Below are 16447 nucleotides of genomic sequence, written 5' to 3'. Positions count from 1 at the left end.
CTTGGGCACTCATTCAGTGGAGAAACAAGAAAAAAGAAACATTTACAACTTGCTCTCTCTCTGAAGTCTGCTACCTGAGAGATTCCTCTGTACGATAAAACTTCATCTCCACAATCCTTTCTCTTAGCCTAAACATTCCTTTCCATTAATCCCAGGTCTTCGCATAAACTCAACCAATCGTCAACCAGAAAATGTTTAAATTTACCTATAGCCTGGAAGTCCATGCTTTGAGTTATCCCACCTTTCTGAACCAAACCAATCTATTTCTTAAATGTATTTGATTGATGTTTCATGCCTCCCTAAAATATATCAAACCAAGCTGTACCCTGACCACCTTGGGCACATGTTCTCAGGACCCCCTTGAGGGCTGTGTCACAGGCCATGGTCACTCGCATTTGGCTCAGAATAAGTCTCTTCAAATATTTTAGAGAGTTTGACTCTTTTCATCAACAAGTTCATGGGGTTCACTATGCTATTCCACTTCTGTTTGAATCTTATGTAAAAAAGTTAAATAACACAATCCCCAATTCAAGAGTTGGCTGCTGTGCAAAACATTTAGGAGTTACTGAAAACAGTGCAAAACTCAACTGTGTATGGACTCATCCTAAGCAAATTGCATTTTTCTTTTTCCATCTGTCAGGAAACCTCTGAACATTTAAATCAAATAGATGAAAGGACAGAGATGGGGTTGCAGCCTTAGTAATCATAAAAGGGAGTAAGGGAGAGCAGGCAAAGAGCCTTGGAAAACCTCAAGTCTCAAGTCTTTAGTCCTAAGAAGGGGAGATTCCTCTTCTCCATGAGTAAACTTCACTGAGAAAGAGTCTCCTCTGGGGCAGAACACCTAAAGCTACGTAAGTCTTCTCCGGTTTTTAAAAAAATTTTCTTCCTTTTTACATTTTCTGATGGAGGCAGCATAATTGAATTTTTTTTTGAGACAAGGTTTCTGGGTTTTTGTTTTGTTTTGTTTTGAGACAGGGTCTCTCTCTGTGGCCAGGCTAGAGTGCAGTGGCATGATCACTGCCATCTCGAACTCCTGGGTTCAAGTGATCCTGACACTTCAGCCTCCTATCTGGGGACTACAGGCACATACCACCACACCCAGCTAATTTAAAATTTTTTTTTGTAGAAACAGGGTCTCACTATGTTGCACAGACTGGTCTCAAACTCCTGGCCTCAAGCAATACTGCTGCCTTGGCCTCTGAAAGCTCTGGGATTATAGGCTTGTACCACCACACCTGGCATACAATCGATTTTCTTAAAGATCTATACAGGGAAGAAATTTTTTTTCTCTAGACCTAAGCAAAGCAAACAGAAGAGAAAGACTGAGGACATTTCGGACAGTAGCTAGCATCTTATCTGGATTAATCCAGTTCTCTGATGTGGCCTGGTACTCAGGATACAGATGACTTTCTAACACTGAAGTTGTGATAGAAAAACTCTGAGGGAGTTCCAGGTGACTAAAATGTAGAAATCTGATATCAATATGAAGCATGACATCGTAAAGAAATTGAGATTTGGAGTTAAAAGACAAGGTTTAACTAAAAAGATGTGATGTTATAAGTTAACATTAGGGGAATCTAGGTGAAGGGAATATGAGAACTCTATCTTTGCAACATTTCTATAAGTCTAAAATTATTCCAAAATTAAAGCATTACTAAAAACAAAAGTTCAGGGTTTCAGCCTTGGCTCTGATGCCCGGATTTTCTGAGCCTTAGCGTCCTCATCTGTAAAACGGGATAATGATAACGCTCATTTCCCTGTATGGCTGTTGCGAGGACCAACTATGGTTAAGTAAGTGGACACGCACTGCAGACACTGAAACACACAGCCCATGCTGGTCACCTTCCAAGGGAGAGTCACATAGGTATCAGAGAGAAGCAGTAAGGTGGAAAAGGTGTTTATAGTGTAGACCCTGGTCACAGGGAACACCAAAGACCCAATTGTTATAAACCATCAGTAGAACTCTGTTATCCTTTGTAGTTAAACACAGACACAAAACCTTTCAGGCATGCTGGCTCTGGCAGTGCCATTTATTATATTATTAGAAGGGTTTAGCAGCCATCTCAAAAATAATAATAATAATAATAATAATAATAAATAATAAATAAGAGGGACACAGTTAGTAAGAATAAGAAAGAGGTAAAACGAACAAAAGGGAAAACAGTAGCTTCAAACACCCAACTTTCCTTTTAGGAAGTCCCTGGGCTGTAAGTCATTATTTGTTTCAAACACACTTAGTGGAGAAAGGAAGAGAGAGAGGCATTTTCTAACCTCAAGCTACCCCACATGACTTGGCTGGTGATCTGGAAAACTTGCTCATAGCAAGCCCTAGACCAGCTCAGCCAGTGTGTGGATCTTCTGATGGCGAATGAGGTTGCAGTGTCGATTAAAGCTTTTCCCGCATTCAATGCACTGGTGAGGTCGCTCCCCTGTGTGGCTTCTCTGATGTTCAATGAGAAATGAACGCCGACTGTAGCTCTTACTGCACTGGCTGCACTGATACGGCTTTTCTCCTTTGTGGATTCTCTGATGCTGGATAAGACCCGCACTCTGACTGAAGGCCTTCCCACACTCCTTACAGTGATACCGTTTCTGTATATTGTGGATTCCTCGGTGATTAAAAAGACCAGAACTTCGACTGAAGGCTTTCCCACACTCATTACATTCATAAGGTCTTTCTCCAGTGTGAATTCTTTGATGTCGAATGAGACCTGAGCTCTGAGTAAAGCTCTTCCCACATTCATCACATTTGTGTTGCCCCTCTCCTAAGAGGTTTCCCCACTGCCTCTCTATCCTATCCATATGTTCACCAACTTCTCCATGTGGGGGATCCTGCTGTGATACCTCCCAGGTCTGCTCATTAAACATTTTCCCATGTGGTTCCACTATCTTAGGACAGTCTTTCCTTAGCACCAACTCTCTGTCCTCAGTCTTGGTTATTTCATCTGAAACAAAGAAAAAGGCTAGGTAAATGTCACTTGTTCCCTGAGCATATGGGAAGGTGACTATGTCTATAAAAATATATCAAAGGAAAGCAAGTGGGCTAGAAACAGAAGGGCTAGTGTGGTAACACCTTCTCCTAGGTAAGGAGGAAAGTTTGCCCTCTTTGGCAAAATGCAGGTCAGTCCATCCCCATGTAGACTTCAACTGGGGAGTTGTTTTTTTGTTTTGTTTTGTTTTTTTGAGACAGAATGTTGCTGTGGAGCCCAGGCTGGAGTGCAATGGTGTGATCTCAGCTCACTGCGGCCTCCACTTCCCGGGTTCAAGCGATTCTCCTGCCTTAGCCTCCCAAGTAGTTGAAACTACAGGCACGCACCCCCATGCCCAACTAATTTTGCATTTTTAGTACAGACGGGGTTTTGCCATGTTGGATATCCTGGTCTCGAACTCCTGACCTCAGGTGGTCCACCCACCTTGGCCTCCCAAAATGCTAGAATGAAAGGCATGAGCCACTGCACCCAGTTGGCAGTATTTTTTTATACTTCTTCATGGGGAGGGATGGGTAAAGATCAGGGTGGCTTCTCTGGAGTCTTCCCTTAGACCTCTCTCTTCTTTCTGAGATAACCTCAAAGTGACCCTTTCCAAGGAAAGTTACTTAATGTATTCATTCATTCATTTTCAGAACAAGTATTAAACTTCTACTATTCTAGGTGCTTCAGGCAGCACAGTAGTCCCCACTTACCTGTGGTTTTACCCTACAAAGTTTCAGCTACCCACAGTCAACCACAGTTCACATATACTAAATGGAAGATTCCAGAAGCAAACAATTCTTTTTTTCTTTTTTTTTTTTGAGATGAAGCCTCACTCTGTCGCCCACGCTGCAGTGCAATGGTGTGAACTTGGCTCACTGCAACTCTGCTTCCTGGGTTCAAGCGATTCTCCTGCCTCAGCCTCCTGAGTAGCTGGGACTACAGGCACATACCACCATGCCCGGCTAATTTTTTTTTTTTTTTTGTAATTTTAGTACAGATGAGATTTCACCATGCTGGCCAGGCTGGTCTTGAACTCCTGGCCTCATGATCCATCTGCCTTGGCCTCCCAAAGTGCTGGCACTACAGGCGTAAGCCACTGCACCTGGCACAAACAAGTCTTAAGTTTTAAATTTGCCACCATTCTGACTAGTATGATGAAATCTCGTGCCATCTGGCTCTGTCTCACCCAGGATATGCGTCCTCCTTTTGTCCAGCATATCTGCTCTGTACATGCTGCCCGCCTGTTGCACACCTAGTAGCCATCTTGGTTATCAGATTGACTGTTGCAGGGTCACAGTGCTTGTGTTGACATACCCCTTATTTTACTTAATAATGGCCTCAAAGTGCAAAAGTAGTGAGGCTGGCATATTATTATAATTGTTCCATTTTATTATTAGTTATTGTTGTTAAACTCTTACTATGCCTAATTTATAAATTAAACTTTATCTTAGGTATGTATAGGAAAAAAACAGTATTACAGAGTTCATTCAGTATTAGCTTTGGTTTCAGGCATCTACTGGGGGTCTTGGAATGTGTCCCCTTAAATAGTGGGGACTACCATATTATATGACTTTCAAATCCACAATTATCCAAGGTGTATTCCCATCATAAGACCTTTGCTCTAGTGCTTCTCTCTTCCTGGAAACTTCTCACCTCAAATGAAAGCAAGGCCCACTCTCTCACTTCCTTCAAGTCTTTGTTCAACTCACCTTCTCAATGAGGTCTATCTTAATTCTTCTATTTAATATCACGATCTGTTTGCCTTATCCATAGCACTCTTAATCTCCCTTATCCTGTTCTATTTTTGCCTTATTCCATAGTCTCATCACCTTCTAACACACTGTATCATCTCTTTACTTTTATATTTATTATTGTCTCCCTCTTGCTACAATCTAATCTCTATGAGAGAAGGATCCTTCTGTTTTATCCCTGAGAATCATGCCTGGCACACAGTAGTTGCTCAAAAAATATTTGTTGAATGATTGAACAAATAAAAGGGAAAGGATTGAAACCAATTCTACTACTATGGCCTCAACCGACTGGCCCAGGAACTGGCATCTGGAGCAAAGGCTGCCACACAGGACTGGTCCATAATGAACAGTGTCCAGCCAACCCAATCAAACCCTTTCTGCTTGGAGGAGTTGAAGGTAAGAATGGAGAGAAACAGACCCAAACTGTCTAAACACTAAAGAGCAGATGCTATGGTATCCTTAGTATGTCTTGGGTTCCCCAGGTCTGATTTCACTTTGCAACCCAGAAAAAGGCCAAGGACAACAGACCCAGACCTCCTCTTTTGACCAAAATATTTGCCTCTTTCTCCCACATCTAACTGTACTGTCTCTCACACACAAGAATAAGTACCTCTTAGAACTCCCTCTGTTGTTAGGCTGTGGTTCTCCTCCTCCTTTTAGCTGGGGGATCACAACAGGTTTGGAAAATAAAAATGTGTCTGTAGAGAAGAGATGGGCCCCAAGTGGAATCAGTAGTGCCCTTTTGCTCAAACTTCATATTAAATGTGAACTCCATAAGGGAGCTGGGTAGAATATAAAAACTCAGACATTTCCCACCTTTTAATGATTACCATTTATATAACTTTCATGACTTATGAAGCACTTTCAAATATATTATCAAACTGACTCACCACAAAACTCCTTGATGTTATTATCCCATCTCTTTAAAGAACTATAGAAAAATATGGCAAGATACATATGTATGGGTAGACAGACTATATAGAGAAACATCTGGAAAATATGCAGCAAACTGACAAGAGTAGTTACCTCTAGGGAGTAGGATGTGCAGAACTTTCATTTTTTACTACATAAACTTTTGTATTATTAGGATTTTTAAATAATCAGCATTACTTAAAAAGAAACTCAAACTTACCTATTAAATATTGCTTGGCTAAGAATTTGAAAAGCTGGAACTTGAATTTGGTCCTTGTAATTTCAAACACTATATTGTTTTATAATATTGGCTTTACCTAAATTTGTAACACATACCTGCACTGATATCCTACAAGGAGAACTCTACAATCTCTAGATGCCCTCTGGACACTCTCCTACAGCCATAGTAGATGCTTAATAAACACTTGTTGAATGATAGATGGATAGATGAGTGGACAGATGGAAAATGTAGACGTGCTTCTTGGAAAAGGGGGTTCTCAGCAGGGCTCTAGATGCAGTTTGGAAGGTAGAAGAAAGGAAGTGGCTAGAAAATAAAAGGTCCAAGTTCATAGAGAGAGGAAGAAGAAAGAAAGAAATTGACTGGAAAGATGCTCATAAAGAGGTAAAATGATATCAGAAGCAATTTTAATCTGATAAAGCCATGGGAGCTATAGAAAGGTCTGCACAGAATTTACTCAACACATACACTTTAATTTAAATAGAGAGATGTGTTCCATGTAACAGAAATCCATAATTGTTAGGGTAAATGAAATAAACAGAAGCTAGAGACAAAGAGGCAAGAGAAGTTGCAGCTTTGATGTATATGGGGGTAATATGAAACTGAAAACAGCAGAACCTTGCTACAGATTGATTGTCAGAAGATTAACAAAAAGTCAGTAAGAGGGTATGATTTTATGTGTAGGAAATCAGACAAGCTGAAGATAATTCCTGCAGAGAGGGCTAGAATGGGGAAGCAGCTGACTCAGTCCCATATGCTCAGTTCTACATCCACAAGGGTGGCCACTGCCACCATTCAGAAGATTACAGAGAAGGAAATGGTAAAGTCTGATTTCACTGGATTCTCCCATACAGTCTGCCACTTACTAAGCATATCTCATATCTTTCTACTGCAACTATGAACCCAAATCAGCAAGGGTGGCACTGGTGATTTGTGGCAATAGTGATCATGTATCAAGCATAATGCATGCCAGGTGCTTTTCATAAATTGTTTGTATTTGATGCTCACAATGACTTTCTGAGGTACATACTGGTTATGGACTAAATTGTATGCCCTCACATATGTTGAGGTCCTAACCCTCAATATGATTATAGTTGGAGATAGGGCCTTGAGGGAGGTACTAAAAGTTAAATGAGGTTATAAGGTAGGGCTCTATCTGGTAGGAATGGTATCTGTCCTTATAAGAAGATGAGAGAGCTTGCTCTCTCTCTCTATGCACACAAAGAAAGGCCATGTGAGGATATAGCAAGAAGATGGCCATCTATAAGCCAGGAAGAGGCCTCACCAGAAACCAAACCTGATGGCATCTTGATCTTGGACTACTAGCCTTCAGAAATGTGAGAAAATAAATTTCTGTTAAAGACAACCAGTCTGTGGTATTCTCTTAAGGCACCGCAAGTAGACTAAACCAAAGCTATTATCAACCCCATTTTGTAGATGAGGGATCTGAGGTCAAGTGGTTAACTAATCTGCTCAATACAAGCAGCTTCCATGAGGCGATGCCAGGATCTGAACCTGTCTGTCAAACCTTGAAGTCCATTCTCTGAAGCTGTGCTCCACAGAGATCCCTGAAAGCCCTCCTCATGTACCATGCATCAGAAGTCCAGAGAGCTTCCAGGATGGTACTCAGAGAGAAGTCTGCACACAGGGAGGAGGGTCAAAGATGAGCACACTTGGGTCTAAGAAGCACTGAACATTGCTGCTATCTGGTAAGAAGTCTTTGGATCTCCTGTTTTCCCAGCTCTGGGTTTATTGTTTGTTTTTGCTTGACCAGGCGAGATTCATTCAACATCAAATAAATGCTGTCCCTCACCTGTCTCTCCAATAGAATGGCACTTCTGAGCAGAGTCACGTGTGGGCTGGGACTGAAGGCTCAATGGTGTCTGCTCTGCTAGAGGCACCATCTCTTTAGAGAGGACTTCTTGTCTGTGTCTGTAGGCTACCATCTGGAGACAAAAAGACAAGATTTGACTTTTGAAGAAATCAACTGTCTGAAATAAACACTTTCAAAAAAGAAGGAAACAGGAAGGAGAGTATTTTATCACCAATGTCAAGGAGACACAAAGCAGAGGATACAAAGATTCTTGGCATGCCAAAATACACTTTTTTCTCTAGCAAATCTCCCTTCCTACCTCATGTTGTGGTTCATCGAGCTCTCTCTCCAGATCCTCCAGCAAAATCACAGCCTCTTCTCCACTCTCTGGACAGTGTTCCCTCACCCAACCCTGGAGCTCCTTGGGCAGGATGGACAGAAACTGCTCCAGCACCAGCAGATCCAAAATCTGCTCCTTTGTGCTCACATGTGGCCTCAACCACTGGTAGCAAAGTTCCTGGAGTCGGGTAAGAGCCTCCCTTGGTCCAGGGGTCTCTTGGTAGCACAGCTGTCGAAAGTGCCTTCGGAAGATTTCCCTTGCCAGTGGATTACTGCGTTTCAGTCTGGATTCCTGCCTTTGGAGGTGACTTTTTGCTTCCACTTTCATTGTCAGAAGTTCTTCCCATGCCTGAGGAACTTGAACACCCAGGGATAAAACCTCCTTTGAGTTTGTATTCATCTTGACCTTGAACAGCTTAAAAGGTACCCTCCAACTGCAGCTATGCTTCAAGACAAACTTTGGAGGCGCCTGCCTAAGCAGTAAAAATAAATTATTTATATGGAAAAATGACAATAACTGATGACAGAAACTGATAGCAGTAAAAATAAATTATTTATATGGAAAAATGACAATAACTGATGACAGAAACTGATAACAGAAGCATTTATCATAGGCCCTAAAGCTCTCCTCTGAAAAGTGATTTGGTGACCAAAGGATGGAAATAATGGAAATATATATATATTCATAATGTGCAAAGAGTATAGGCTTTTAAATTACCCAGATATGGGTTTTCTTTCTTTCTTTATTTTTTAAAAATGGGGAATTTCACTCTGTTTCCCAGGCTGGAGTGCAGTGGCATAATGACAGCTCACTGCAACCTCAAACTTTTGGGTTTAAGCGATCCTCCCACCTTGGCTTCCCAAAGTGCTGGGATTACAGGTGTCAGCCACCACACCTGACCCAGACCTAGGTTTTATTCTGATCCTAACATTTACTAATTGTGTGACCTTGTGCCAAGTTTTTAAATCTTCTTTCAGTCTTGGTTTCTTTATGTGAAAAAGAAATAGCAATAATACTTTACAGAGTTCGTGGAGGAAAACAGCCCATGAATTAGGGACTGCATAGATCACTCAGAAAGTCTGAATAAAAAGTTTGAGCTCACTGTATAAACATCAAATTAGAGAAAGAATAAATGGAAATATTGTTACTGTCGACTAAATGAATGAACCAACATTTACTTTACCATTTACTTCAGTTTTCTTAAATTAATCTTTAAAACAACCATTTAAAGTTGGTATTATTTACACTAAATTTACAGAAAGAAAGGCTTGGGTGGATTCCAAGCCCTGGAGCTTTCCACACCACCCTGCTGCTACTTAAGAGTAACAGTCAACATTGCACAAGTCTACAATATGCTTTCAGATACAAGACCATATTTCATCCTCACAATTACCCACTGAGGTTTTATTATAATAATTATTTCATTAGATAAGAAATGGAAGCCAGGGAAAGTTAAGTAGATTGCCCAAGGTCAACTTCTTTGTGAGGACAATCCTAAGAAGCCTAAGAAGCCAAAGAAGCCCAAGGGAGAAGTTTTCTCCAGAGACCCAGGCAGCGCCTGAAACCCAGGGGGTGTTCCCAAAACGTGGGTCTCCAAAATGTCACAAAGCACAGCGCAGCAGCTTAACTGCAGCTTGACAGGTTCTATGGCAGACATCTGGGGAATCTGAATTGGGAGGTGGAGAGAAGTACAGGGAGCCCCAGAATATGCACCTTTAACGGGCTCCTCAGTGATTTGTATGTATTATAAGGTTTGAGAATCAAAGAACTAAGGAAATCGGGAACTGTTACATTCTGCCCTTTAAAACCAGTCCATTCAACGCCCCTAAATTTGCTTTTAGAATCTAGAGGTGAGAGGGTATACGGGCTCTCCATCTTGAAGGCTGCCAAAGTCTTAACTGTCCTTAACTTCCTCTCCCGGGTGTTTCTTTCCCTGAGTCCTAAGCCTGTTGTCGTTATTCACCGAGGTGACCCTTCAGCCTCTCAGTCCTCCTACAACCCTTTCTCGTACAATGTCCCCACAGCTGGGGATGACCACCCTGGTCTAGGGGACGCCTGAAGCCGGCCGGCACTGACGGCCGCCCCCTCCTCCGTCTCCCCCTTCCCAGCGGCTGAGGTTCACTTTCCACACCCCTTTCCCAGCCCCACCCTCCCCAACACTCCTCCATTCCCGGCACCCACAGCCAACTCACGAGACTCGGAACGCGCGAGGTGGCAGAGGGGATTACCGGCCCGGCGTTGCTAGGAGCCCGGCACGAACAATGGCGAGGCGGGGAACATGCCCACCCCTCCTCGAAGGCGAACGGAGCAGAGGCACTTCCGGGCCGGTCTAGGATTCCGTGTCTCGTTGTCCGGCGTCACCTTGCCTCGGACTCAACCCCGAATTTCCTGGCGTCCACTTCTTTTTCAGCGGTGAATCACATAACCAGAATGTCATACGTGTGTGGGCCGCACACAGGTTTTAAACGGAAAACGTTGATGAAGCATAGACCGTTAACTATTGAAAATGCTGATTTTAAAAGCATTTTTAAAATTAATACATTATTTATGATTTTAAAAAACCCTCAGACAATACCAAAATTAATAAAGTAAAATGTCAAACCCCACCTACCCCTTCTTAGTCCCATTCCCTGAGGCAGCCACTTGTCACCGTTAGCCTGGAATTTGTATATCATTGTGATCCTCTCACACATGGTGGCATTATTTTATATTTAGCCTTTTCTCCCCCGCTTATTTAGACGTTTTCACTTCATGTATCCTAAACAGCTTTACTCATCATGTAGGTCTAACTTATTCTATGGGTGCATAAGAGTCCATAAAGCAATTTATTTGTCCAGGCCCCTATGTATTCTTTATTTAGGCATCTGCTTGCCTGCCTGCCTGCCTGCCTTCTTTCCTCCCTCCCTTCCTCTTTTCCTACCTCCCTCCCTCCCTTCCTGCCTTTCTCTTATCCTTCTTTCCTTTTCTTTCTTTTTTGTTTTTGTTTGTTTGTTTGTTTGTTTGTTTTGCTATAAAAGTTTTCTGGAGTTTTAGTAATAATATGATAATACAAAATCAAACCAAAACCAGTTAAATAAATTTGTCACCCAGGCTGGAGTGCCGTGGCACCATCATAGCTCACGGCAGACTCCAACTCCTGGCTCAAGCAATCCTGCCTCAGCCTCCTAAGTAGCTGGGACTACAGTCACACACCACCTTGCCCAGCTTTTTTTTGCGGGGGGGAGGTAGATAGAGATCAGTGTCTCGATTTCTTGGCCAGGCTGGTGTCTAACTCCTGGCCTCAAGGGATCCTCCCACCTCTGCCTGGCAAAGTGCTGGAATTACAGGCATGAGCCACCATGCCCAGCCTTAAATAAACTTTATTGGTACAAAAGAGCACAATTGTAGGTGCTGTTAGTCATTCATCAGTTTTACTATGCCAACTAGAATGATGGTGTTGCATAGATAAAACTATATTCTGTTTGTTTTAACAGAATCTTATCATTTATTTTATTAAAGCAGTAAGAAAGTATCTTGTGCGTTAATGGAGGCTCCATGATCTGTTTTAACTCCAAAACGGTAGTAGCTCTGAAAATTTCTTTATTGTTTTCCTCAACCTAGCCTTCTGAGGGCATTAAATAAACCTTAGTTTTATGCTTTACTTCTATTTCTTTCAAATATCCAATAAGTATATAATCATCAAGAGCACTAACATGCAGAAAATTTGCTCAAAAATTCTCATCACTTTTTCCATCATACCATGTTCACTTGCAAATCCCTCATTACAAACTTTCCTAACAAACTATGAAATGAGAGTAAATGCTCAACTTCTCTTGGACTTGAATAGACTATTTAAATATGTTATTCTTTTCCATTTTGGATGACCATCTGTGACAAGTAAACGTGATTTAATATTTGTATGAAACTTCTTAAATGTCTCACTGGCAGTTGGTTAGGGTCTCTCACTGGTTTACACGTGTTTGCTAAGAGGGTCAACTATAGGGCTCAGGCAGGCTCCAGCTCAGAGTCAAGTGGGCAGCACATTGGACTTCACAGTGGTTAAACAGCCCTGATAGAGACTAGCTTTCATTTGTCTGTTTTGGGGAAGATTCCACTATAGCAATACTTTGATGAGTGTCCTGGGACAGAAGAGATTATTTTTAACTTATAATTGGAAATCCCTACTGAATATTGAAAATGCCACACCAACTCAAAGACAAGAAATACTGACTGCAAGATCAACCCAAAAGGTTGAGGATTACCTGAATCTAGAAGCAGACATATTGGGATACTAACTCTGCTGTGGGTTATGCCATAAGCTAAAAAAAATTAAAACGAAATAAAGCAAAAAAAGAAAAAGAAAGAAAGGGCAAGCAAGAAGAAAGGAAGGAAAGAAGGAAGGAAGGAAGAAAAAGAAGAAAAAGAAAGAAAAAGAAAGAAAGAGAGAGAAAGGGAGAAAGAAAGGAAAAGAGGGAGGGAGGGAAGAAGGAAGGAAGGAAGGACTTGGAGGATTGGTGACAAAGAGATTATTGATGGAACTAGCTCGCATGTCGATAGATCTCTTAGAATGGATACCAAATGTACAAGTATTTGTATCCTGTATGAATCTTCATTAACCCACTGTGTCAGAGGGTTTCAGTAAGCAAGTGAACAAGATGATGTTGAAAGAGAACATGGACTCCTCCTCTTCACAGCCTACTGGGAGCCCTCCTTCAGCTTGAAAATAAAGGAAAAATTGGGAGTCCCTTCAAGGGAAATTCCGGGCACCCTGCAACCAGCAACTAGGGAAATAAATTAATAACCTGCTAAGCAAGAAGATAATAATAGCATAAACAATAGTCACTCAAGTGAGTCAGTCATGAGATGTTTGTTTCCTTATAGAAACTAAAGATAACATTTTGACATATGTCCTTGAGTTGAGTTGTTTTTCAGAAACCAGGACCTCCACCAGATGGAAAATGTTGGTCACTGTCATATAGACTTTGACAAACAGGAACCAGAAGATGGATGAGGAAGTCCTAGAAATTTTCCAGCCTTTAACTCACATTGGAGAACCCCCTCATCCATGGCTTAAAAACTCTTGCTTGTAAGCCATCTTACAAAGATTTCAGATCTTAAGTGTTAGTGGCCCATTAACCTTGCTTGGTGCTCTGCAATAAATGCCTTACTTTCTCTCACTGCAAATCCTAGTGTCAATGTTTGGCTTTGCTGCACCGGAGACGCAGACCCAAGTTTTGTTGCTTAACAATCTGCTCCATGGATATCAGCAACTCTTTTTTCAGCTATTTCAGCATTTGCTCAAGAAACTTTTGAACATAGTGACCATGCCTGCCATGATGAAGGCTGTACATAGGCTCAAAAAACAAGACAAAAGCTTTTCTGTTGAAATCCAATTTGCAAGAGCCAAAACCAATCCTAATCCCTAGATATGATGTAATATCACAGTGGAAACAGCCAGTCACCTGATGGTAAATTGATTTCATTCAACTCTTTCCATGATGGAGAGGACAAAACTTTTCTTCAAAGCAACAGACGCTTTGAGATTTGGATTGACTTTTCATACCTACCATGCTCTGTCAGTACTGACTTGTTGAAAGCCCCACTTACACCAGCCTCAACTTAGGTGGGCATTAAAATATAATGATTTGGTTTTTTCCTTTTTTTTTTTTTTTTGAGACTGTTCAACTTGTTCTTGTAAATCCTTTCCTGTCCCTTAATGATGCCTTGAGCAGCTCCCATAGCTTTCTGGCAATTTTAAGTATTAAAGGTCTTATTCAGTTTATTTTTAATTTTAAATTTTATTGTTTATTGAATAAGTTACATAGCCAAGGATTCAAAATATAAGAGGTACAAAAGGGCATGCATTGAAAAATCTCTGTGATATTTTAAATTTTGTTATGTGTGATGACGATATTGTAGTTCTGTAGGAAAATGTTCTTACTTTTTAGGGATGGGCACTGAAGTATTCAAAGATGGTATGCCATGATGTCTATAATTTAATTTAAAATACTTCAGCAGAGAGAAAGAAAGGCGGGGAGTTAAATATGACAAAATATGAACAATTATAAAATCTAAATGATAAGTATATAGATGCTCATTACACATTATATAACGTAAACTAGAAATAAAATCCAATCCCCACTCCAACCCTGGCCAACCAAACAGACCCCTTGTGGCAAAAGTGATACCAGAAAAAACTTAAAAACTGAATTCCCAGCCCTGACAAAGTGAGAGGTCAGACACAACTCATTATACCCTCCTCCCTTTTGTGGTTTAGATACAACTGACCAGCATTAAAGTTAAAATAGAGATCATTAGACTGATAGAATAGACTCTTTGTGGCAATAAGATACCAAATTATAAGCAGAACCTAAGTCCATGCCAGGGAAGGGTTAAGTCACGCATTCTTTCACTTAAAGAAGAAACTATGTTCTAACTGCCACAAGGTTTTCCTTTTTCTCTGGCAGCTAAACAAGCACTGGCCCTGAGATAAGCAATATTCAAACAATTTGCAGCTACACTAGATGCTGACTAACTGTATCCTCTTCCACCAACTGTAACTATAGCTTTGATTGGACATGAGACTGATTTCAGTAGCTTTCTCCTGATAAGACCAATCATGGACTGATTCTAGCCCTTTTACAGAGATTGCGCACTTCTGTGCTCTCCTGTCCTAAAGTGACCATTTGACATATAGAGCCTAGTTGTAATACATGCAAATGTTAAGTCTCCACTTCAAAAATGAACATGTAACATGCATGTTTGTTCAATGTGCATGTGTCATGGCCCCTTCCTGAATATTCATAGCTCCTTCAGTAACCTGTTGAATATGTATGTTTGGTCAACTCATTCAGTATAAAGCTTCCACTTCAACCCCTCCTCCTTCAAAGTGTCTGTCTCTGGATGTGGCCGGAGGAAGGCTTCCCAGCCTGCAGTTTGGCCACCTGGCAGGCTGTAACCCTTAAGAAGAAATACAGTCTTTTCTCTCTTTTTCTAAATTTGTATCTTGTGATCTTTTCTTTAAGTTAAAAATACATAAACCCTTGGGAGCAGATGTGTTTCCAAATTCAGGTTTTTGTTTTTTTTTTTTAATTTTGGAAAGATAATGTGCATACACTATATAATGTAACTTCCAGCAGAGTTTCAGAGCATATCAAACACCTCAATATTTCTGCTTTGAGATTTATGATTAGTCACTTTAAATGAGTTAAAGGCTATAAAGAAGTTCAGGTTTCCCCCTCAGATAGATTGTAGTGACAAATTTATGGAGGAAAGATTTGGAGTTTTTAGAATTTTATGGATTTCAGAACTGTGATTAAGGGATCCTGGATATGTACTAGTCTATTTTCTGTGTTTTTTGCATATTTAAACATTTTCAAAATAAAAAAATTTTAAATAAAAATATACAATCTATTCCTACCACTGGTCACCTAATTTCATTCACTAGAAACAGCCAAAGGTATTGATTTGTTTTTTTTCTTCTAGACAGGGTCTCTCTCTGTCACCAAGGCTGGAGTGCTGTCACCAACGCTGGAGTGCAGTGGCATGATCTCAGCTCACTGCAACCTCCACCTCCCCGACTCAAGAGATTCTCCCACCTCAGCCCCTCAAGTAGCTGGGGACCACAGGCATGCACCACCATGCCTGAAGAATTTTTGTATTTTTAGTAAAGACGGGGTTTTACCGTGTTGCCCAGGCTGGTCTCGAACTCCTGAGCTCAAGTGATCTGCCCGCCTCCTCATCCCAAAGTGCTAGGATTCCAGGTGTAAGCCACCATGCCCGGCCTTCATTTCTTAGACAGCCTTTCAGAGATATTTTAGGTATGTAGAAGCAAATATTTATATATAATTTTGCCCTGGGATTTTACAGAAATAGTAGAAATTTTTCCTGTAGCCATACATACAAAGCTGCATCTCTATTTTGACAGCTGCATATTATTTCATTATGCAGCCAGTCCTTTATTGATGGGCAATTAAGCTATTAATATTTCCTATCACTTTCCATTTATAAACGCTGCTGAACTTCAGACACTTATTATCTTACGTATGTGTGAGTCTGTCTCTAGGATAAATTCCTAGAAGTAGAATTCCTGCGTCAAAGAATATGCACATTTAAAAAATGTGGCCGGGCGCGGTGGCTCAAGCCTGTAATCCCAGCACTTTGGGAGGCCGAGACGGGCGGATCACGAGGTCAGGAGATCGAGACCATCCTGGCTAACACGGTTAAACCCCGTCTCTACTAAAAAATACAAAAAACTAGCCGGGCGATGTGGCGGGCGCCTGTAGTCCCAGCTACTCGGGAGGCTGAGGCAGGAGAATGGCGTAAACCCGGGAGGCGAAGCTTGCAGTGAGCTGAGATCCGGTCACTGCACTCCAGCCTGGGCGACAGAGCGAGACTCTGTCTCAAAAAAAAAAAAAAAAAAAAAGTATAGACTTCGGGCCC

General features: G+C 41.2%; 1 protein-coding gene across 2 annotated transcripts; it reads right to left on the bottom strand.

The window, feature by feature from the left end:
- Positions 1-2000: 2000 nt before the first annotated feature.
- Positions 2001-10338, bottom strand: ZSCAN9 (zinc finger and SCAN domain containing 9). Of its 2 annotated transcripts, none has more exons than XM_033216506.1 (4): positions 10219-10338; positions 8006-8498; positions 7687-7819; positions 2001-2945 (listed from the first exon to the last, which is right to left on the bottom strand). In XM_033216506.1, exons 2-4 carry the CDS (start codon positions 8423-8425, stop codon positions 2329-2331), a joined length of 1170 nt encoding a protein of 389 aa, XP_033072397.1. In that variant the 5' UTR covers positions 8426-8498; positions 10219-10338; the 3' UTR covers positions 2001-2328. The 2 variants fall into 2 exon arrangements, with proteins under 2 accessions (XP_033072397.1, XP_033072398.1); XM_033216507.1 differs by having other exon boundaries at positions 10255-10337.
- Positions 10339-16447: the final 6109 nt, after the last annotated feature.

The sequence above is a fragment of the Trachypithecus francoisi genome, unplaced genomic scaffold (assembly GCF_009764315.1).
Source record: "Trachypithecus francoisi isolate TF-2019V2 unplaced genomic scaffold, Tfra_2.0 Lachesis_group10, whole genome shotgun sequence".
Classification (NCBI taxonomy): domain Eukaryota; kingdom Metazoa; phylum Chordata; class Mammalia; order Primates; family Cercopithecidae; genus Trachypithecus; species Trachypithecus francoisi.
The sequence above is the reverse complement of the archived record's forward strand: the minus strand, read 5'-3'. Positions and strand labels throughout refer to the sequence as shown.

What these genes read in the sequence shown, in the direction of transcription:
- ZSCAN9 (XM_033216506.1), bottom strand. Translation starts at nt 8,425, where the DNA reads ATGAATACAAACTCAAAGGAGGTTTTATCCCTGGGTGTTCAAGTTCCT. An exon ending in TCGATGAACCACAACATGAG is followed by an intron (nt 7,820 to 8,005) that starts GTAGGAAGGGAG and finishes TTTTGTCTCCAG; the next exon opens with ATGGTAGCCTACAGACACAG. An exon ending in CCATTCTATTGGAGAGACAG is followed by an intron (nt 2,946 to 7,686) that starts GTGAGGGACAGC and finishes TCTTTGTTTCAG; the next exon opens with ATGAAATAACCAAGACTGAG.